The sequence below is a fragment of the Cuculus canorus genome, chromosome 3, assembly GCF_017976375.1.
Source record: "Cuculus canorus isolate bCucCan1 chromosome 3, bCucCan1.pri, whole genome shotgun sequence".
Taxonomy (NCBI): Eukaryota; Metazoa; Chordata; class Aves; order Cuculiformes; family Cuculidae; genus Cuculus; species Cuculus canorus.
The window spans coordinates 12,363,088-12,387,758 of record NC_071403.1 but is presented as its reverse complement, the minus strand read 5'-3'; the positions used below and the strand labels follow the sequence as shown (position 1 = coordinate 12,387,758).

General features: G+C 35.6%; 1 protein-coding gene across 3 annotated transcripts in view; it reads left to right on the top strand.

Moving 5' to 3' along the window:
• The window catches only part of EYS (eyes shut homolog), an 880,825-nt gene that overhangs the window by 155,632 nt on the left and 700,522 nt on the right, over positions 1-24,671 (top strand). For all 3 annotated transcript variants that reach the window (XM_054063979.1, XM_054063978.1, XM_054063977.1), the window contains exons 6-7: positions 1,414-1,528; positions 17,093-17,252. In XM_054063979.1, coding sequence (XP_053919954.1) covers positions 1,414-1,528; positions 17,093-17,252 — 275 coding nt within the window. The remainder of the gene's footprint in view (positions 1-1,413; positions 1,529-17,092; positions 17,253-24,671) is intronic.

The window sequence follows — 24,671 nt, the reverse complement described above, 5'->3', positions numbered from 1 at the left end:
TCAGAGGTATAGTCATATCCACTCATTAAGCATCTTTCACTGTTTTAGAAAATATGGTTAACTCAGATATTTTCTATTGAGTTTTGTTGCCTGACCATTTGCTACTGAAAATATATCCTTTCCTTTTGAATACTACTTAACTGTGCGAGCTTTCATGCACTCTGAAAATAGGGATGGCATTATTATTTAAAATAAAGAAACATAAGCAACATGACAGAATCTCATATCTATTAAGGGCAAGGACACAGGAAAACCAGAAGCAGTTTTATTTAATCTTCATGGCTTCCACTTTGTGGGTTAAATCATTAGACAAAGTGCTCAGAAAAAAAAAGTGAAAGAACCTTCCTACGTATTACTTTTGGGTTCCTTCACAAAATGCATTTTTTCTGCTAAATAATCATATCCTTTATCTTATACTTAAATGTTCTTATTCCCTGCTACCTTAAAAAGCCTTTAGACAGAGGATAGTGCTAAGCATGTATGTAAGAACATACTGAGTGAATTTGACAGGGGTTATGAATCTATCAAAACACAAAAGAGAGTTTTTTGTAGTTTGGATTTTACTTTTTGCACACTTTAAGTAAAACATAAGTTTTGTTTGTTTTTTTTTTTTAAAAAAAAAACCCTCTGTTCCATTATTGCACAGAACTTTTTAATGTCTACTTGAATCTCCTTTGTTTCTGTGTGTGTAGGGAATTTTTTAAAACACTGGAAGGCTACATAAGTGAAGGGTTTTCTCCTACTTATGACAAGAAAAGCAGAAATGAAAATGAAATGAAGCAGAAGAAATGTTTTACCATAGAAGAGTTATCCATGCCTCCATTGGCATCACATGGAACTGACAAAGTCTCATAATAAAATGCTGGTTTTCTCCTTTAAAGAAAATACTGAATTACAATTCAGCAAACACAGAAAGAATCATGCATTGTCCTCTCTAAATGTTCCTTACATTGTTCCTTACATACATAAGCATGTCATTATTGATAACTCTTTCTTATTCACTAGTAATGATTCATCCTGACTCTTTTAAACTCATTTATTATCATTTTTCTAATTTTCTTCTCTAATGATTTAATTGACCCATACTTTCTAATAGATTTCTGAAACCTCATTTATAGATTTTACTAAATATTCCCTCGTTTGGGATTGTTGTTTTGTTTCTGGAAGTTTATATGAAATATTGATATAAAAATGCCTCACTGAATGAAAAAAATGTATATATAGAGAAGCAAAAATATCCAGAATCATGCAGCTGATGCTTACTTGCTTAAAAACATGTTCTGTTTATTTTAAATAACATATGAGGTCTGTTTTGTTACCACAAGACCATTATTTAATAGAATTATGGAACATAATCAAATGCAATTAACTTTTAAAATGTAAGTCATCTAAAACATACGTGTGTATTTGCAGCTGCCTGCCAGGATTCACTGGAACGAACTGTGAGGAAGTAATTGACTACTGCAGACTGCTCAGCATCAACTGTCTGAATGAAGGATTGTGTCTTAATATAATTGGAGGATTCACTGTAAGTAATTTAATATATGTTATATTAATTCAGAGCTCTAAAGTATAAAAGCTTCAGAAAAAAAAAACTTGAAATGCATGTATTACTCTAAGGGACAAGAGGCATATATGGTTTGTTATTTATTTAAATGAATAACACAAGGACGATTCACTTGGGTAACATAGGGTTTTTATTACTTTTCTACTCAGACTATATGTACTATATCAAGGAAGAGAACTGAAGAGTATTTCTAATAGTAAAAAGAATATATAAATAATAGTGGTCCAGGGCTATTATCCATATAGATGATAGAGCTGTGTCACAGCCTTCAAAAATACATTGCTGTAATAGAGTACATCTGTTGCCATTGCTTCAACCAAATTCAAATTAATAATTTAAACATAAGCACATTTATTCTTAATAAAAATTTAGAAGTTTGATGATGAAATGATAGTGTGGTGAGCCTGATCCCAGTTGACTGCTTGAAAAAAACCCAAAATTCTGTTTGTTTCAACTCTCAAAATAGCTCCTGAAAATATTAAGATCCATCATGTACCAAGATTCTTCTGGCCATAGCTTGTCAAAAGAGAGAAAATAATTTCTCCAACATTAGTGACTGAGACCAACTTAAAAATTACTCTGAGCAACCACTTACTCTGCAAAATATAGAGGATGATCATGGAATCACAGAATAGTTGAAGTCGGAAAGGACCTCTGAGGTCAGGTTGTTCACCACCCTGCAAAAGCAAGGTCATCTATAGCCATTTATCTGGTCTTAGTCCATTCATGTATTTGGGCATTCAGACAAAATGTATTAGGATTACTGTTTTCTTCAGGGTATAGGAAGAGTAGTGTCCTCTATAAAGGGAGGAGAATTGGAACCAAGGGTGACATCAAACCTGGCCGGGACAGCGTCCTCATCAACGAGCGACACAATTCCTCAAAACTCACTAGAACACAGCAGATTCACAGATTCAGCCAAAAGTCTAGAGATCACCAGACAAGTCCTTACTGATGAAGCCTATTGGTAGTTAAGCAGGGTAGTCAAGTCAACAGGTCAGAATCATCAAGATTCAGAGCTAGATACAGGCATACTGACAGTTCCACTCAGGAAAGGATACAGTGCAAAGGCCTGAGCTTAAATGTAGTTCATGAATAAATGAAACAAAATGTGGACATCTCAGAGGCGAGTTTGGTTTTCACAGTAGGGTGATCCAAAGTGATAGTGCTGGGACACATCGGAGCTGGCTTTCAACACATGCAGTTAAACCTGTGAGAGAAAGGAAAGAGGTCAACAAGGAAGAGTGCAGAAAAAGATTATTTTACACTGGTCAGGTCAATTAGACCCTGTTGATCACAGAATCACAGAATCACCAGGTTGGAAAAGACCTCCAGGATCACCAAGCCCAACCATTCTTATCTGCCACTAAATTATGCTCCTGAGCATCTCATCCACCCATCTTTTAAATACCTCCAGGGAAGGTGACTCCACCCCCTCCCTGGGCAGCCTCTGCCAGTGTCCAATGACCCTTTCTGTGAATTTTTTTTTCTGATGTCCAGCTTGAACCTCCCCTCGTGCAGCTTGAGGCCATCCCCCCTTGTCCTGTCCCCTGTCACTTGGGAGAAGAGCCCAGCTCCCTCCTCTCCACAACCTCCTTTCAGGTAGAGAGCAATAAGGTCTCCCCTCAGCCTCCTCTTCTCCAGGCTAAACAACCCCAGCTCTCTCAGCTGCTCCTCATAAGACTTGTTCTCCAGCCCCCTCACCAGCTTCGTTGCTCTTCTCTGGACATGCTCCAGAGCCTCAACATCCTTCTTGTGGTGAGGGGCCCAGAACTGAACACAGGATTTGAGGTGCAGTCTCACCAGTGCCAAGTACAGAGGGAGAATAACCTTCCTGGACCTGCTGGTCACACTGTTTCTGATACAAGCCAAGATGCCATTGGCCTTCTTGGCCACCTGGGCACACTGCTGGCTCATGTTCAGTCGGCTGTCAACCAACACCCCCAGGTCCTTCTCCTCCAGGCAGCTTTCTAGCCAGACTTCTCCTACTCTGTAGTACTGCATAGGGTTGTTGTGCCCCAAGTGCAGGACCTGGCATTTGGCCTTGTTGAACCTCATCCCATTGGTCTCAGCCCAGCGGTCCAGCCTGTTCAGATCCCTTTGCAGAGCCTTCCTACCCTCCAGCAGATCCCCACTTCCATCCAGCTTAGTGTCATCTGCAAACTTGCTGAGGGTGCACTCAATGCCTTCATCCAGGTCATTGATAAAGACATTGAACAGGGCTGGACACAGTACCGAGCCCTGAGGAACTCCACTTGTGACTGGCCTCCAGCTGGAGTTAACTCCATTGACCACCGCTCTCTGGGCCCGGCCATCCAACCAGTTTTTCACCCAAGAGAGTGTGCGCCTGCCCAGGCCAGAGGCTGACAGTTTCCTAAGCACAATGCTATGATGCATGTCCTGACCATTCCTCTGAATATTCCTTGCATGTATTCGCTCATTCAGTCCAAATATCTTTGCCTTTCTTGTAGGTAAAAAAACTAAAGAGGCATTGATATTTTCTCCTCAACATTTTCCATCTGACTCCTTGTGCTTGGTCATGTTCTTTGAGTCTTATCTGATTCAAAAACCACTATATACAGATGATCAAAAATTGTTTCTCCTTCTTTTTTATGGGATCAAAGAGAAAAGAAGCTTCCAGTCATTTTTTCAAAGCCCATATTTTTGCACCTACTCCTGTGTGCACATTCTGTTGTGGACTTTTCAAGTGTCACTAAGAATGAAAATCGTACCACTGTTGACTACATCACAGTCTCCAAATTACTGAATATTGCCCCTTCCCTTAGTCCCTGATCTTAGTTGCCAGAAGCAAGTGCTTATGTTGACCTCTTATTCGTTTAAATACTTCAGCTTCCACAAATATGTAATCAGGTCTATAACAGATCTGTAACAAGAATTTTGTTTAAGAGCATGATAAAGTTAGTGAAGTAAATACCCGTAAATGACAGTTTCAGAAATTGATGAATATTGTATTACTGAAAGAAATGAATATCTGCTAAGTTCTTAATTCTGATGAAAATTATTTTAAAATTTGTATTTTAAGAATATTTTCATACTCCCTTTAAATATATAGCAAGTAGAGTAATAGTGTATAAATGTAATTTAATGAAAAATCTGAGGTAATTTGCAAAATATTGTATGAGAGATTTATGCTAGAAGAGTACTAAGCAGAAGAATATACTTTTAAAAAAAATCTAGGTGCCAAATGTTCAAATCTGATTCAAAAGTTCTTTTTTTTTTTTTGTCAATAATCTCTAGTTTATTTTCAAAAAGTAGTAAATTCTTATAATTGAAATGCTACCATTTTATTTTTTCAGAATTGCTGTAACAGTTACTGGCACAAGTTCTTGATCATTAGTTAGCATTAATTATAATTAATTGTAATATTACTAGTTACTTGGCAAACATTTATTATATTCAACAATTTATTGTAAGTTTCTAAAATTATTTCTGCCTATGTTAAGGAATGTCTGACTAATGTATGTTATCTTTATGCTGGAGAGTAATGCTTTGTTATAGGAAACATTTATTGATGATGCTGTTGTGTCGGATAAACATGAGAATTGTTACTTCATAGGAAATGGAACTTCTCTTTGCATTTCATGTTCTCATATTTCATATTTTTATATTTCAAGTCTCATATCATATTTCAGAGTACAGCTCTAGTAGTAACAAATAATCTCCTTTGTTCTTTCAATTGTTGCCAGTCATCCTGGGAAACAAAATTATGCTGTATATATTGAGATAGGATTTATCAACGGAAAAATAGTGTGTAGTTGCATAATTAATTCCAATTAACATAGCTCAATGGAAACAGATAACATCAGACAAAGCAGATTGAACAAGATGGCCTGACATATAGTGATGAAGAAATATCTTCTGCTGCAATTAATTCATCAAGAAAAATAAATCATTTAATGGAGCAACTCCAAGTCTAAGGAAAAAAAAAAAAAAACAAAAAAACCCAAGAGCTTGATGACATTTTAATTCATATAGTCAATCAGAAGTATTGACAGAGGAAAGTTGTTTTTTTTCCAGCTAGTTGCATGTTCTGCTTTTTGTAGCACACACACCAAACAGCCCCCTGGCCTCCAGATGAAGCAGAATATACCATAGTTTGTGTAGCTAGATGCTAATATTATAGCCAGCTCCTAAGATGACTGTAAAAGAGCTAGACTTCTGTCTAAGATAAAGTTTGGATTCTTTTCAAAATTAGAAATGTGCAACTGGTTAAAATATTATTGCTATATGATTGGTCTTATAGGCTTGAAGATCTATGAAGTAGTTGTTACTCTAATTTTAAAATTTTACCTAGAGTTATTTTTAAACTATATTAAATTAACCAACAACTGAGTGAACAGTCAAAGAGGAAAATAATTAAAAATCGGGAATTATCATCCTCTGTGAGTATTTTTAATGGAATTCACGGCAATTTGCTTTTGGACTACTGACGCAACAGAAAACACAAAACTCTTTCTGTCGAAGTGTGCAGATGACCACAGGAGATGGTAGTGTAGTTAATAATAATAAGCATATTTGATCAGGATTTCTTGATATAGGCTATGCTACTTAGGAGAAAATGTACTCTAAGAAAGGCAAACATGATGCTGCATACACAGGAAAAAGAATGAGATTTACATGATAGTGACAAAGAAGATGACTTTGAGCTCAAGGAAGTTATTAAATTTGACACCACACTATTGATAAAAGAAAGAAAGACAATCCCTACATCCAGAAATACAACACATGCATATAGGAGCATTTGTACGTGGTCATACTTCTGTGACTGTCAGGACAGGGTACATCATAGGGAGTTCTATCATCTAAATAGTTTTAAGAGGGTGAAAAACTGGAAAACTCTAGTAAAAGTGAGTTCTATTGAAAAACAGTATTTTTAAACTATATTCTCAAAAGTACATACAGAATCGCAAAGTTAAGCCTGCTGATGGGTTACCAGTTTTCCTTGGAACAAAAGCATGGGAACAATTGTATTTAAAATATGGAACTCTGGGTACCAAAAAATGTTTAAGCAACATTAGCAAGGACTGCTGACAGTATTGTGCATAGTTCTGTACAGATGTTTCTTCTATGCACTACTGATTATACCAGGAGAATTTTAAAATTTTGTTACATAATAAAATATGGTGTATTTCAGTGTATTAGCAGTTTTCCATCAGATCAGTGCCAGGTCATATCTGTCCCGTCCTTGTGAATAACTTCACCAGACATTAATTTTCATGAGGATCTGCTACTATGGGATCCAAACCCCAGAATTCTCACAGACAGCTGAAGACTAGAAAACTTATTGTGGATAGCCTCTAGTAGTCAATGAGGCAGACTCATTCCACTCATATCAAAAGGTTGGGAAAAGGACTACATTTCCCAGGGTTGCTGTGAATATTCAAAATATTAAAGAAAACTCACTTGGTTTGGGCACTGCAGAAGGTCAAAGATATGATGTTTACTTTGTTATCTGGTTTCTAATACATATAAAGCTAAGACTGCAGTCTTGCCCCAGTTAAAGAGTTCTCAATATCATTTGGAAACATCATTTTAAGAGATGACAATTACTGTGATTGAATATTAACAATCTCCCTCTTTGAACAAATAATGCCGTATAAAATTCTATTATTTATTATTGATTTGTCAATTATTGCAAGAATACTGCTATTGAATTTCACTTGTTTTGCAGCTGCAATGCCGAAACAATTTTTTAAAATCTGTATAATCACTGTTAACCTTCTTAAGAAAATATAAAGTAGATTGGTTTTCTTTGATACCCATCACATGGGAAAACTTTTAATTAGTACTCTCCTGATTTGGCAAATTTATCTTGAACACCACCACCTTCTCCGTATTAGAAGTCAGGGGCCATAGTTTTAAGAAAAAAAAATTAAAATGCGTTTAACACAAATGATAATTTTACAGTTACTAAAGTGTGAACTAATTGCAGTTTCCAGCAGTAGTTTATTCAATAAAACAATACATCTGCATTATTTTGACAATATGATAAACTCTTTCTTAAAAACACTTAAAACCAATCTGCCTACAGAAAATCTATCTTCAATAGAAGTTATTATTTTCTTGGTACAGTTTATTTCTCTTAATGTGTTGTATAAATGAAAAGTCAATGTTCTCATTTTGAAGTTACTGGTATTTCTTCAGTGCTTCTAATCTGAGTGTTTGAAACATTTTACAGCTGTAGGTATCTGTTATCCTTATCTTGAAGTGAAGACAGGGAAAAGGCAAATAATTTCCAATGGATAGTTGACAGGGAAGAAAAAGCTGTTGTTTCTTTCATGCTAATCATACTGCTACCACATCCGAAACATGTAGGCCCATGTAGTTGTTTGGGTACAGTTATCCCAATGAATTAGAATGGCTGCAGCAAAGCCTCTGGCAAAAGGACACTGGGCAGTAAAAGCAGGTAACAGGGCATACAGACAAGAAATCAGCTGGGCATGTAAAAATTTATTGTAGGTCGCAATGGGGAATCAACTATCTAACTGTTTATCCACAGAAGGGGCTTAGATGAAGGCAAAAATAATTATTTCTGCTTAAGAACCCTTGTTTTTCCTGAATCCTTAGCACTAAAGTAAAAGAACCCCAACTAACCAAGCAAAGCCCCAAAGATACTGAAAGAATATATTAAAGTAATTTAGTGTAAACTACGAGGACAACAGAACTGTTAATTATCGAATTTTGGAAACCCAGAAAGAAGAGAAATTTTTAAAACAAAATTGTGGGAAAGTCAATGGTATGAGGACTGTCGAGTTCCTGGCATTCCAGCTGTCTTTAATTTCTAGGGAGAGACAAGAGATCATGTTTTTTTTTTTTTTTTTTTTGCATTCGTGAACTGCATAAAATTTACAAATACATAGGTTGGTGATAGTTCTTTACAAAAGTACTGTTGAGGGAGAAGAAGGCACAGCCCTACAGCAGCTGCAAGGAGGAAATCTGGAAGAGCTACACACTCTTTCCTATTTCTTCTCTGCCATGTTTTTCAAGGTGCAAAAATGCTTATTCATAGCATTTTTTTTTTTTTGCCTAACAGCTCCTTATCATGTTACGATCTTTCAATTTATATGTTCTGCATAGTGTATCCAGGTCAATTTCATCAATATGCCTCTCTCCCATCTTCCTGACAAGGCTGGGCAAGGTTATGTCCTTACAGCTAACAAAGGATTTGAGCTATGTAGACAAAAATACTGAAGTTAAAAAGATGACATGAAAGCAACGCCTTTGTAAGGTCCATTCCATTTGCATGCACTACACTCGAGACAAGGACTAAGCAAATTATACATATTGCCTGAATAGAAGTGCTGTGTTGGCAAGCAAATAAATGAATAAAAGAAAGAGGCAATAATCTGTGTAGTCATTCTGGGGTTTATAATTATACCCAGTGTTGGTCATTCAAAAGAAATATTTAAATTTCTTATGAGAAGCTGTACGGACACTTGAACGTGAAATTTTACGTTGGAATCATTGTCAATGAGTGACCCGGTGCCAGTTTCTGGTTAGTGTTCAGGCAGTGCGGTGGAAATAGTTTGTTCTGTTAAGGGGGAGTGAAGCCAATGAAAATAACGTAAGGGTTTTAACTTCAACAAGTAATTTGTTCTGTAAATATCAACTGTTTGTATATGCCTGGGGAACACTGATTAATGGAAATATGTACCAACATGAATACCTTCCAGACAACTGCTCCCCAGTTACTCAGTATTTTCTTTCCAATATGGACATGCATTTAGTAGTGTATATCAAGTACTATGATCCACTGCAATAGAGTAGGAAGGGTAATATAATGGAAAAGACTGGTGTCTAAAATCTTGCCCTGCAGATGTCTCTGTGGCTGTTCATGTTGTATTCTTTTGATGCTTTTCCTCATAACTGTATATCAAAGCCATAGCTGTTATATTTGGATTTCATTGTGAACCTGAGATATTTCAACAACAAAGTGTGAACCAAGAGGTTATGGTTGGTAAAGTAAAATTGTGAGTACAAATGAATATTCAGTAACACCATAGGTCACACCATTGTAGTTTAAGTTAAAAAAAAAAAAAAAAAAAAAACAAACCAGCAAGTATATACTACTCCAAGATTATCATGTTGTCTGGCAAAGCAGAAGAAACTAGCATACCAACACAACAAACTGTCTTTGCCAAAGGCAATGCATTCCTTCTGGGGGAATGAGGGAGGGAGGAAGGGAGGAGAGAGGAGGGAACCTCTCTTTCCCCTGTGTTTTTCTCCATGACAGAAGGCTGGTACCTGGTACACATTCAAGAGAACTTGTGTAGAAATTACAATCGGGCAGACAAATCTCCAATTTTCTTCCCTAACCAGATGAGGTTTGTCCTTGTGGGTGCAGAACCAGACCCATCAGCCAACTGTCAGGCTGGGAATTAATCTGCTTCTTTTCAGAACACTGACAAGCAGTGCCAAGCCCTGCAGGCTTGCAGTACATCCTACACCAGCCTGAACAGCCTTTGTAGAAACTCTGTTACCACTGTTCCCCTTTACCACTTTGTAATTTCTTCCCTGAGGAGCCACTCTTAAGTCCTAATGCTCTGTGATAATACTTTATCCCCAGAAGTCTGGGTGAATTTATAACCCAGAAGTAAAGCATTTCTATGCAGAATTAGCAATAATCTCCAAAATTGAGCTACATCAGTCACACTGCTTAGATCTTGTAGCCCTAAGAAGGCCTTGGATTTATTCTTAGAGAAGCCATTTGTACTTATTGCATAAAAGGATAAATAAGTTCTAGATAACATATCCAGAATTAAGAGGAAGTATAGCTGAGAGGAAACTTTACCTTGTTTAACAAATTTAGTTCTTTTTTTTAAGCCCTCTGCACTATATCAATCAACATTTGTTTTCTGAGTATCAAAAAGCCATAAGGAAACAAACATTTAATATGTTTGGCATACCATATAATAAAGCAGTTGGTTGGACTCATAAATTTGTAATGAATATTTATAACAGCTCTACTAGCAATGCTAGAAGCAATGAAAATTGGCACTGCAAAATCTACTGCTCTCAAATGCAATTTGTATACTTATGTACAATGTATAATACACGTTATTGTCATTTTCCTCTTAAAAAATCTAGAGTCTCTCCTACTGTTTGCTCCCCATGGACTATCTGAGCAATACAGTCTCATCTCTGTGAAACCACTTTGCCACCACTATTAATTCTACTGATGTCTCTCCTGTATTTGTCCTTCCAGCTGACTATTCAAACAGCAGTAGTTCAAAGTCAGGTACTTCCATGAGAGGCTAGTTTTGCACGAGTTAATTAGTCCATTTTTTTTTCACACAGTAGCAGTAATTCTACAGAAGACTTCACATAAATTTTAAGATGTCCTCTACAGGTTTGTGCTTCTTCAGTATTTAGTTTGAACTTTATCAAACAAACTTTTCATGCTTCTCTTATTTTATTGAAATGAACAGCATCAGGGTATCCTAGGCACATTTCATACATGCTGCCAAGTATCTCTGAGCGGTACAGAAGTTAATGAACAGTAGAATTTTTCATTTAATAAATGAAAAATCCTGATTTCCAAGACTTAATTAAAATGAAAAATATTTAGTTAAATCTGATCATGTAGTATCTTTACAGATCTTTATATGAGGTATCTTAACTGATCTACTAGATCAGCATATATTTAAACATAAATAGACAGTAAAATACACCAGAAATAACCAACAAGAAAGAGGTCTGTATTTTTAAACAAAATTCTGAGATGACATAGTCTTTTTAACCTGTTGTCGGTAAATTAAACAGAAGCATATGCTAGTAAAAATAATGAAAAACAAAATACTCAGATTTTGTAAATAATACACTAAAATGCTATATGAGCATTATGAAACATTTTTTTTGGATAAAATACAATGCTGCTTCTATGAATTTTATGAAGAGGAAAAATAATTAGATGATCAGAATCACCAAACATTTTTTATGTCTTAACTGAATCACAAAAAGCCTCCACAAAACTACAAAACTTCTATACAAACAATTATTATTTTAATGAAAAAAATGTATCATGTGGAAACAATTATCATCCAAACAGAAATAACAAGTAGAGTGAGAACAGCATCTAATATTTCTTTTGCGGTTGTTGCTCAAACCAACCAAAGCAACAGAATAGTTTTGAATATTTTTCATACTGAAAAATAATTGCACTAATTTTCCAAATGAGATATTGAATGATCTTTGCCCAACAGGAATTAAGCTGACATCCCAGAGTAGCAAAGGATAACTCTCATGACAGAACTGATATAAAAGACTGGTTGCTTGGGGTAAAAGAAAAGGAGGTCCTGGACTCTATGAGTCCTGAGAATAACTGATAACCTAAAAAGAAATATGGACTGAATTTTACTACTGCATTACTTTACTTTTATTAAGAGCAGATAAAAATTTCACTGTAAGTAGAACAACAGGTATCTTTCATGTCAGCTGAATCATAGCAGAAGAAAAGATGAACTCCTCCAGTCCCCACATTTTAAGATTTTGTGACAAAATAGTATGTATAAGACTGCTGCATCTTCACAGATCTGCACTGTGCATGTGAAAGCTGTTTGCTCAGCCCCACACTCTGTAGAGGAAAGTATGAATTTAATAATATGAAACTGACAACTTTGTGTAGCATTGCAATAAGTGCTTTTCTCACATCTCATGAAAAAGTTCAAGGAGTGGGCAAGCTAGCTGAGTTTGAATTATTTTTTAACAAAATCAGTTAAAATCAAGCCTGTGCTCAAGTTTAAAATACTTTTCAAGGATAAAAAAAATTCCCAAAACCTCTTCTTTTGGGACTTCCCTATTTAACGAGGAGCTGGTCTCTAGAGATAAGGAGGATGGCTGTAGAAAGATTTCATAAGAGTTCAGCCAGCCAACTCAGCACTGTGCATTTCTGAAGTACCCAACATAAGAAAATTATTTAACCTGCTTATTAATGCCACTAAGACCAGACACACATTCTCCACGTGCTGTATAAATTTTGTGGTGCCTTCAGCAGCTGTTTCCAATACTGCACAATAAGTTTCTAGTACATGCTACAGCTGCTTGCTGATTATTTTTCATCCTTCAATATCTTGCCTTTCTTCCTCTACTAGCAAATGTTTGCCCTGTTTAATGGCAAATAGAGTAAGTTAGGACCAACTCATTTTCTTTTTTTATGCTAAAAAGTCATTCCCAGGTCCTGGTATATTGTATGCTAATGAATCAATGCTGCAAATGTTTATATCCTTAGTCATATCAGGCATGGTACAATTTATTGACAGCTATAGCTATATACTCATTTAAATTTTCATACGCAGTTTGAGAGAAAATGTTCATTGCCTTCACTTTCATGAAAAGACATGTATTCCAGTTGGAAGAAGGATGTGATTAAAAAGATGGCCCCAAATAAATCCTTTAATTCAGTTTACTAAGTAGTGACCTGTTTATATTTATTAACTATATTTCCTTATGTTCTTTGAAATTATTATCTTTTCAGTTTGAGTGACTTCTACGGTTTCACTTAGGCATACATTTTAGGCCTTGCAAAAATTACAAGAATCTTTTTTTTCTGATATTAAGCTAAGGATTTTATTCTCTTTGTTTTAAAACAATTCATTCCTGCATGTGGTATTAAAAATACTAGTATTCCTTCTTTTTTTGTCATTTGGCCAAACAGCATGTGCTGAGTTGTTTAAACTAACCAGTCACTCAAATTCCTAACGCTGAGCATACTTGTAGAAAAAATTGAGAAAACAAACGTCAGCGAGGATATACAGAATACTCTCACTGTATTTGAGGAATGAGTGGGAGCTAAATAAAACCCATTAAGAAGATATGATGGTAGGGAAAATAATATGATCTGTAAGGCAAAACGAATTTTGAAAGCATTCATAGCTGGTTTGCTCTCTAAATTTTGGGTTGAGTTGGAATTTTCTCCATGTATTTGAAAAGTAGCAGAGCATCCTATACACAGGAAAATTTTCATTCTGTGAGTCTTCTCACCAGGTACCCAACAAATGAGGGGGGAAAAATAGGTTATTATAGCTCTTTTCAACAGAACTATCAGTATGCCATCGGGATGATTTCAATTCAGCTTCAAAAAATTACTCAATGTTGGTGAAAAGTGCTGGTTTAAGCATCCCTGAGACTTGTCCTTTAATTATCCTCAAAATAATTCTGGTATGATCTGGAAATAGTGATTTAATTCCTGAATGCTCTCTTGCAAGTGATGTTTCACCCCATAATCTTAGAGGAGAAGCTGAAACATTCACGCAGATACAGTAGCAGAAAAAAAAAAAAGGACACCAAAGATAATGTAAACCCACTGCTGAATAAGATGCAAAATATTCAATGTCTTAGTCCTGTTTTTTACTGGCAATATTTGTCTTCAAGTTTCCCAAATCCCTATACTGATTGGCAAAATTTGGAGGAAATAAATACTGTCCATGATAGAGGAATATCAAATTAGGAACTACTTAGGCAAAAGGGGTATAGGTATGTCCAAAGGGCTCAAAAGGATGCGTCTAAGGTAGACGAGGAAGTGAATCAATGTAATGAGAAGGTGGTAAAGGCCATCTTCATCTAATAATTGCTTGTATTAGTAAAAGCACAGTCAGCACTTGTGAGGCCACCCCTAGAGTACTGCATGTAGTTTAGGGCTTCAATGTACAAAAAAAGAGAAAAGACTGACAAAACTGGGAAGAGTCCAGCAGAGAGCCATCAACGTTGTGAAAGAATTGCAGCACATGACTTATGAGGAAAGGCTGAAAGACCTGGGATTGTTTAGATTTGAAAAGAGAAAGCTGAATGGAGATATAATTATTTTCTTCAGGTCCCTGTTGGGTGATCATACACAAGAGAGAGCTAAACTTCTCTCAGAAGTACGTAGCTATGGAGTGAGAGGCAACTGACACAAGATGCAACAAGGGAAATGCTGACTAGGTGTTAAGACAAAATTGTTCACAATGTGGTGTGAGTGTAGCTAAGCACTGCAAGTTTGCCCAGAAAGTCTGTGGAATAGCCAGCCTTGGAGATATTCAGACCCCAGCTAGACAGGATCCTGAGTAATCAGTCTGGATTTTAAAGTTGACCTTCTCTGAGCAAGGAGTAGGACTGGATGACTTCAAAAGAACTCTCTCAAAGTAAATTATTCTGGGTTTCTATTAACGTAAAATAAACTGATATGCAGAATAAATCATACTTTTATAGGTTTATTTGGAGGAAGCTTTGTCTATTGAATGACAAAGTTAGACATATTTATAGATGCAGTTACCTAAAACACACCAACCCGTCTTCACATTTTTATATTCGTGTCAAATTCAAAGTATCACTTTAAAACAAAACTTTACTCAATTAATTAAGAAACTATACTTCATCCTAATACTTTTTACACATTAGTCATTCTCACTATGTCCATGTAGTTATTCCACAATACTTATATTCTAAATTATCTGTGATTATTCTAAACCATGGAGCTGATGCCATACAGTTAGCGTTGATGGCTACAGTCTTTGGTGGTTCTTAGTTCCCAAGGTCAAGATAATCTGTCTCATGATCTCCGTGATGAGAGAAGTGGGCTTGTCTGTCTTCTCCATCCTTCCTCTTCACACCTCTTCTGGTGTGACCAGCAGGTCCAGCGAGGTGATTCTCCCTCTGTACTCGGCACTGGTGAGACCGCATCTTGAGTACTGTGTTCAGTTCTGGGCCCCTCACCACAAGAAGGATGTTGAGGCTCTGGAGCGTGTCCAGAGAAGAGCAACGAAGCTGGTGAGGGGGCTGGAGAACAAGTCTTATGAGGAGCGGCTGAGAGAGCTGGGGTTGTTTAGCCTGGAGAAGAGAAGGCTGAGGGGAGACCTTAATGCTCCCTACGACTACCTGAAAGGAGGTTGTGGAGAGAAGGGAGCTGGCCTCTTCTCCCAAGTGACAGGGGACACGACAAGGGGGAATGGCCTCAAGCTTCGCCAGAGGAGGTTCAGGCTGGATATCGGAAAAAAAATCTTCACGGAAAGAGTCATTGGGCACTGGCAGAGGCTGCCCAGGGAGGTGGTCGAGCCGCCTTCGCTGGAGGTGTTTAAGGAACGGGTGGATGAAGGGATGAAGTGTTTAGGGACATGGTTTAAGGAAATGTTAGGAATGGTTGGACTCGGTGATCCAGTGGGTCCTTTCCAACCTGGTGATTCTATGATTCTATGATTCAGACTTGACAATTGATGTTATTTCCCCACCCCCTCTTAAAAAAAGGAGGATCTCCTCTTCATATTACCTGCCTTGAGGCTTTTTTTTGTCTTGCCAGTCATTCCTCACTACTCAGCAATTTGTCCTGCCTATTTTCCATGCCTTATGCTGAACTTGTCCTTTTCCAAATTTTTATTACTTGCATGATGTGCAGCTACACCCCTTTGTGCCCCTTTGGTGGTCACATTGTACTCATATAAAAACCCTTAATCATGCAAAGTGGTCATACATTGTGCCTGGATACACACTCACAGTGATCTAAAATAATGTTATTGTTTTGTATACTGTTTTATTCTCCTTAAAATTGAATTCAAGGCAAGCTACTATTATATGTATTATATCCTCATCAGGATCCTTGTAATTTATAGATTTCAATTTTGTATTCCAATAGAATATGTTCAGTGTCATTTACCATTTTTTGGTTACAGTTTTTTCAATATTTTTTAATTTTACCTTTTTTATTTTTTTCAATAGTGTGTCTTGGATCTTGAAGGATGTTAAAAGTGAAAAGACTCTGCCAAGATGTTTCTGTCATAATAATATTTAATATTTATTTTATTATAGTAATGGAATAATAAATGTTACATGTTTATTCCTATGTTTTAGCTCCATTTTTTCATAAATGAAACTTTTTATCCAAAGAATCATGATTGTATTTTTATTGTCTCAAACCAAAAGACATATACTATGTGAAGGCTATCAAAGATATCTCCATTACTGTCCATTACTCCATTTTTTTTAATGGAGCAGCTTTAGCCTTGTACTAAAAACTTCACTAGATAACTTCAAATCTTTCTCCGGAGATTTTTTACTCATTGTTTTAATTTTAGATAGGGTCAGAATGTGTAACAGAAACTCCACATTATGTACCTCATCATTGATTGAGCACTGTGTTTGCGTTGCAGGCTGTATTAGTATCACTGCTTGGTTACTCCCTCACTTTCAGGCCTTTTTAATCCTTTTGCATACTCAGTTCTATTCCTGCAGGCAGCTCCATCGTTTAGAGCCACTAATAATCTTTGCCATTTCCTCCTATTCACGTGTCCTCTTTTCCCACATTTTTCAAGAAACAAAGTAAATGAGTTCTGCCTCTCTTGACTGTGCTATCATTTTCAAATGCAGACATGATGAATGGTCTCAGCTGGATGTAACACTTTGCATTCCACTCTACTTTCACTTCGTAGTAAAATACAGGACCCAAAGATATTTCTAAAAACTTTCACATTACATTTTTATTTTATGTTTTCTGTCTTGTTGGGTTTTTCTGTTTGTTTGTGTGTTTTGTATATCTAGTGCCTCTGTGCACCTGGATGGACAGGAGAATTTTGCCAGTTTGCTGAAAACGCATGTTTAATTTACCCAAATATTTGTTCTGAGGGAGCAACTTGCATTGATATGAGCCAACTGAGAGAAAAACCTTTGTTTCGATGTATGTGTCCTCATAATTTCACAGGTAAGAGATATACAAATCATGTAGAAATTTTTAGTTTCATTTCCTTTTAGATATTGTAGTATAGAAATGCTGAATTTAAAAAAAAAAAAGGAATAGTGAAGTGTTTGGAGGACTAATCACAACACTTTGCATTTTCTTCCCTCTGCTGTCGTGCCTAGAAAATCTAAATCAAACTTGCAGATTACTTTTCAATCTTCAGCAAGAATGTAATAGTACAAATAGACCTAAAGCAGGCTTCAGACCTAGGGTAGGCTTTGACTTCAGTTTGAGACTAAGCATACATCTATATGTAGAAGTTCTGCATGTGAGCTACTCATTATAGTCATAGAATTGTAGAATCAGAACAGAATTGTTTGGGTTGGAAAAGACCCTGAAGATCATCTAGTTCCAACATCCGGCCGTGGGCAGGGACACCTTCTCCTACATCAGGTTGCTCTAAGCCTCATCCAACCTGGCCTTGAACATCTCCAGGCATGGAACATCCACAACTTCTCTAGGCAACCTGTACCTGTGCCTCATCACCATTACAGTAAAGAATTTCTTCCTAATATCTAATCTAAATCTGCCCTCTTCCATCTTAAAACAGTTACCCCACAACCTAGAACTACATGAAACCAAGAGTCCAGGGTTTGTTTTGGTTTGCATCACCCTGTATTTGTTCAGATAACTTAGTTATCTTTCTGAGAGCTGAATCCCATCTTCTATATTAATTCCTTGGTGGACCACCAATGGTTTATACAACCCAATTTGGGGTGGGGTTAAGAAATTTACTTTCCTTTCTTTAGAAGTCTAAATTAGTGTAAGTCCTAGTAAATAAGTCTTCAAGGCTCTATGTATTGTTAGTGTGCAGTCATTTTCAGAGGGAAATTAACACCTCTGTGTTAGACACCTGTTAGTGGTTGAAAGATTTTTTTCAGAAGTGTTTCTGTTGTTTGCAAAAGAAGTCTAGAAAAATAGCTACTCTGAGATTTAGATGGCAAAAAAAATCTAATTTTTCCTCCATCTTTACCCCTTCAACAGAAGCTCATTTCAGTTGGATTCTACAATCACTAGTCTTTATTTACAGAGTGCTGAAAGAGAAACATTGAACGTGATTCATTACATCTTTAGATAACACTAAGAAAACACATATTAGGCATATGTATATAAATCCAAAGATAAGTGTCAAATAGATAAACCCAATTTAAAAAATAACCATTTGAAAGAGAGAAACTTAATGTTTACTACCTAAGGAATGAAATTTAAATTAATCTAAAGAGATACTAGTAATACACAGTGGAAACAGATTTTAAATCTACTGACAGTGACAGAGAATTCCCAGAGAGTAGTAACTGTCAACCTCTCTTTCCATTTCCACCATATCACCCATATGAATTTCTTTTTTTTCAATCTAATCTTGGCTTATTTTTCAATTGGTGTGACAAGTAAAATTATGGATTTATTAAAAAAGTAATGTTTCACTACAATACTTAAGTCTTTTGAAATAATAGGAAAGTCTCTAATGTACAACATAATCATGAAACAAAAGTCTGACAGGCTATAGTAAACAGCAGTAAATGTATCTAACAAATAAACGTAAGTAAGAAAATGTATACAATAAAATTTAACCTGATGAAACAATCATTGAAACAGGTTCTTTTTACTGTAATACATCTTCTTTTCTTCTTCCTATTTTTTAAAAAATAGTTACTTCTTCAGCCTTGTTCAATAACATTTTTCATTCATACCTTCTTATTCTTTCATTTACTTGTCTGGGAAGTGAAAGAGGAGAGGACAGTGCGGTGGCAATTTTGGCATGTTTACTTGACTCAATTTTAATAACATCTGCAACCAGAAAGCCATTGCAATTTAAAATCTGATTGTTCTTAATTGTGTTTATAAATGATAAACTTAACAGCTACAGCCTTTGCATCAACATTCCAATCATATGTGGAATACAATATGATGTAATAGTCTCAGCTGTGAAAAGTCGAACTTGGTTTTAAAAAGTAATAAAAACGTCTCATTTTGGTTTCATCTTATTCAATGAAACCTTGCAGAAACAGCATATATGCACAAATGCAATTTTAAACTACGTTTCTTACTTCTGTTTATATGGAAAATGCATTTCAGATAATTAACTCAAAAAAATATCCGTTTGGATTAAATGCTTGAAGGAAAGAATAAAAAGTTAACAAAATATAGTTATTTTTGTTGAATAGATGTAATGAATTTTCTGCTTTCAATTTCATTCTTTAGTTAGTTCCTTATTTTCCTTTTACTTTTTCTCTTCCTGAAAATAGATAAAAATATTTGTACCTTTAACAGTGCATGTAAGGAGTATGACTTATGACATTGAAATGAAACAATCCATGTCAGCGATTTCTCAGGTTTTGCACAGTAGACACATTGTCCTTGAAGAAGCTTCCTCTAATTACTATCTTTCCTTGTGTGTAAAGCAATCATATTGGCAGGAATTGATTGGGCATGTTAGACACTTCATTTAGTTGGAAGAAAGGTCCTTTAATTAGGATAATCTTACTGCTGCTAAAATGAACTGCACCCCAAGCAAACTCACCAATCAGAATCTAAAGTCTTTTTAGAAGACTCATTAAGATGATTCACAGATTTATCCACAATATATTTTTTCTCTTTATCTTATTGTTTTATTGAGTTGAGACAGCACCGCTAATACAAACAGACCTGGATGAAATTTCCCATATAGAACTATGTAGGTGGTTTAAAACCATGTTCTGTAGAAAGAATCTTTGGTACCGTAATAGTTAATGTCCCAGAGAAGAAGCTATGGGAAATAAAAGTTCCTATGACTTTCACAAACTAGTTAAGGCAATGCTTATACTAGCAAACAAAATAATGACATGTCCTAATTTAAACTCTTCTGTCTGGTCAAAGCCACGTTCTTAAATTCTTTTGATCTTCTGAATCCAATGCTGCCACAGTTTAACACCGGTGGGCAGCTAAGCACCATCCAGCCAGTCACACATTCTCCCCTAGCGGGATGAGGGAGAGAATCACAAGGGTAAACGTAAGAAAAAATTCAAAATTGGCATTAAGACGGTTTAACAGGTAAAGAAAATCTGTGTGCACAAGCAAAGCAAAATAAGTAATTAATTTATTTCTTCCCGTTGGCAGGCAGGTGTTCATCTGTCTCTGGGATATTTGGGCAAGATCTCTATTTTATGTTGAAGTACAGTGGAAATCTTATAAATATCAAATGGTTAAAAAGAACAATAACTTTTCTTTTACAGTTCTATTCCCTGCACTAAAAGTGAGATGGTAAAGGAATTTCTGTAGCGTCATGGGAGGTCTCCACATCACAGGAGTGTCACTGGAATTACACAGCAGTATATGGCTCAGCAATAGATGCTGTCATTTTAAGCTTTGTTCATTGCACTTCATGCATTATTACCATTGTCACCTTTGAAAGAGAAATTGTTAGTGCACGCAGATTCCAAACATCAATGACCAAGGAATGAAATAATGGAATAAAAGAAGTTACTTGCTAAGAAATACTAGAGAAATTCACTTAGAATGCTTATCTTCATTAAATGAAGATAAAAGGAACAGCTTGCTGCTTTGCAGAGGATTCAATTCTCTGTTAAAGAATTTTCAATAATAACCTAAAGAAAGCAAAAGTAACAAAGTAATTCAATCTCTAATACTCTAGGGCAGATATTTAGAAATGTATCTTGCTGTTTAAAATGCCTTTTAGAATAGGGCGTGGCTGCATATTAGTTAGGGTGAAAGGCAAATGGTTTTATCTGGGGCATAAATCCTTAAAAAATTCTCTCACCTAAGAAGACAGCAAGCTGAATTGAATGAAAAACCACAGCCACACCACTCTATCTGAAGCATTCCACTGTAGTAACTGAGATACAAAGACAAAGAAGTAAGCAGACCAAAAATGAAAACAAAGTAAACCATGCTGACATAGCGTTTAATTTGAAGGAGATTAACCCTAGAACTCTAAGCAAGGGTTAACATCTGAAGTTGTACAGTACTTGTGTGAACTCCAGGCAGATTGTGACCTACAGCAGTTTAAATTAATATTTTTTCTCAGGTCTTAGTTTTTAGAAGATATATTAAGACTACTGAAATTTTCATGCTGGAAATACCTTTTTTGTCCTTTGGCATGCAGCAATTGCATGAAAAATTAAGGCTGTAAAAATGGTCTATCTGATATTTCAAAGAGAAATATAATATGGGTACTTAAGTTCTGGCTGATTTAAAATGGAAAAAAATGTTCCAAATGCACAAGGATATTTATGAATATGTTCATATATCTTAGTATTTCAGTTTCCAGGTTAAGTTGCTGTACAGTGAATATATTTGGTCCCTAATTTTGATAGAATTCTTGTTCATTGAAAATAATTGTATATTACCTGATTGACTTAAGCTTACTGTAGCTAGTTAAGAAGCATTTATAGTATAACTGAGTAAAGTTCTCAACTGAAAGAGATGCTTAAAAACATGCCCTTAACATATAAAACATTCTAGTTGGCTATATCTGCTCATGAATTCCAACTATTAGTTTCACTCTCCTCTATCAATTATTTTTTTAAGAAAAACAAGGTACAAAAGTTTGACCTTTTATTTTCTGGGTCTATTAGACCAGCAGTCGAATGACAGCAGCGCCCATATCACTGAGTGAGTATTTAGAATCTAGCAAAGTTTCAGAGACATAGTGGGAGTGTTTCCTAATCACAATGTGTTCACATGAAAGTCTGACCTCAGTCAGGTGCATGTGGAACCAACTACTCTACAACTTTCTTCTCTTGCTTTCCACTTCCTATTGGACTATCATGACTCATTTTATTTAGCCATACAACTCTCAGATTTACTCTCCTGGCGTTTCCAGGAGGTGTTTCCAGGATTACGCTGATTTGCTTCACCTACCTGTCTTTTCTGACTTTACATTTATTGATGTCTATTCTATCCTTGGTTATTCTTCCGGGAGAATCTAAGGTCTTTTCCACATGGATAGTTTCACAAGCCTCCCATTGAGAACAGCAGTGCATTATTCATTCTCGTTACTCACCATATAGACCTGCTGTAAGTAACAAGGGAAACTAGGAACTTGCAGCTTTCTTTAAGTATTTCAAAGGGCAGCTGGAGACATAGAGTACGTTCAGATTGTTGTATTTCACCTAAAAAAATCATCACATCATCAATAAGAAACAAGAGGGAAGCATGCTTTTTATGTAAGTTCAGTCAAAAAAGCCTTCAGAATAAGTTGTTTGAAGTAGTTTATGAAGCTGATGATCTATCATAACCAGAGACAGTTTTTTTCTCCTTCTCAGCGCTGTTCCAGGCACTGAAAATATTTTGTATATTCTTCTAGTATCTTGGGGATGGGGGTTATGGACAAGATTTTTCAGTGAGACACAGGAAGGGCACTCTGAGTGGCAACAAAACAAATACTCCTCCCCCCCTTCCCACAGAGAGTGTATAAGACACTGTTTGAAAAAGAGGTCTACATAAGACTTTGCCAAGGGCTGTATCTTTAAGGCCAAATTTCCAACTAAATCCTGGAGGCGGCTAAGAGAACAGACAGATAATCTATGAAGTGGTCAAAAGTCAAATTGTATGTTCCAGAATAATGAGTTCATTGAAGAGCCAAGGTTAATAAAGTACATCTCAAATAAATTTAAAGACATTCTGTGAAAAACAACTTGGCTAAAAGACTTTGTGCTAAAACAACAGTTACCGAGGAACTTTAAGGAAGGACTATTCCTAAGAGCTCTTGAATGAATAATTTTATTCTGAACTAGGGGAAGGTGAAATTAGAACTGCATATTTAACATTTGAGAATATGTGACCATGTTTATAATTCATGCAGCACCAGACAGTGGGGCTGAGTCACAATCTGACTATGGGCACTGGAAGTCTTTTTGACCTTTTCAAAAAGCTTTAAATCCAGCTTCATGTAAATAAAAAGATGCTAGACAATAAAATTTGAGGATAAGCATAGTAATCTTAACTGGAAAATATTTGTGTTAAAATTTGGATCCATTTACTCTCTGTAGCCCTGACAATATTGGGTGAACATTTGTTTCACTTTGGCTGCCTTCACTTATTAGGACATGTATGCCTATCTTAAAAGGCTTAGGTTGTTATCATAAGAGGAGAAATATTTTTCTGCAGCACTGATTAGCTGTAAGGTGTAAATCTGCCTAATATCTTTCACCTAATCAATTTAGTAAATGATGAGTTCCAATCTTATAACTGTTATCTCCAAGCCCAACAAATTCTTGTTTTTCCTGAGCTAATGGAAACTATTGCCTTTAGATCTTAATCAGAACATTAATAATATCATACTTTTCTAAAGCTTGCCTTATATAGGCCCTATCTCTCAGAAGAATAACTCTCCTTCACAGGGATTTGAGAAAAAAAAAAAACCTAAAATGCAGGTACGTAAAATTGTGGAAGTAAAGTAAGTGAGAAATTATCATTAAAACTACAAATAATATTCATAGACTATTTTCCAAATACTACTGTAGATAAATATGTACATTCTGAAGCTGACTACCATTTCAAATGGGTATAGCACTCTTTTTTTTTCCATTAAATATTGAGATAGATGTAGTGATAGTCAACAAATGAATGAATTCAGTATAATGTCTCTCTAGCAAGTTAATAATCTGTCTAAATAAGTTGTCTACACTCCATCTATGGTCAATGGAGTTTATAAAGTTGTAAGCATTCTGAAGCCATCTACAGTAGAAATCTCTCCACCAGTGGGATGAATTATATGTTACTATTTCTCAAATTTATCTGCAAGAGAGAGTCAAGACTACTCTTGTTTTAACAGTATACAATTATCTTTTATTCTAAAAGGAACAAAAAAAAAAGTATATTGATTTTAAATAAATCTTCTCATATTTATGATAACTAGTTTATTAAAGACAGATTTCTCATGTAGCCTATAGTAGAATTTTCAGATTCTAATGGTAAACCCAGGTCATTTCAGATTGATTGTTCAACTATATGAGTTGTTACAGTCAGGCAGATTCTTTTAACACCTACATGTGTGAATTGTTAGATCAGTCCTTTATTTCTGTTTTTTGGTTTTTTTTTTCTCATTCACTGAAACTACTCTGAAGAACATAAAGATTAATCACTATACCTAGACTTCTCTAAGAATAAATTTACTGCAAAGTTTGACATAACTCCAAATGAATATAAGGAAATATTCAGAAACAGTGAAAAATCTCTTTTACAAATTCTAGTGGGTCCAATAAAGATTACTGTATATGGATTTTTTGTTCTTCAAAAGAATTACATGTAAAATTAGTGGGAGCTGAATAAATCATGGCTAATTTTTAGGTGCCTACAGTGTAAATATCTGTACCAAACTTGACACTCTGTGAGAAGACCAAAACAATATGACCTTTTTTGGACTTAGAATTCAGGGTGAGA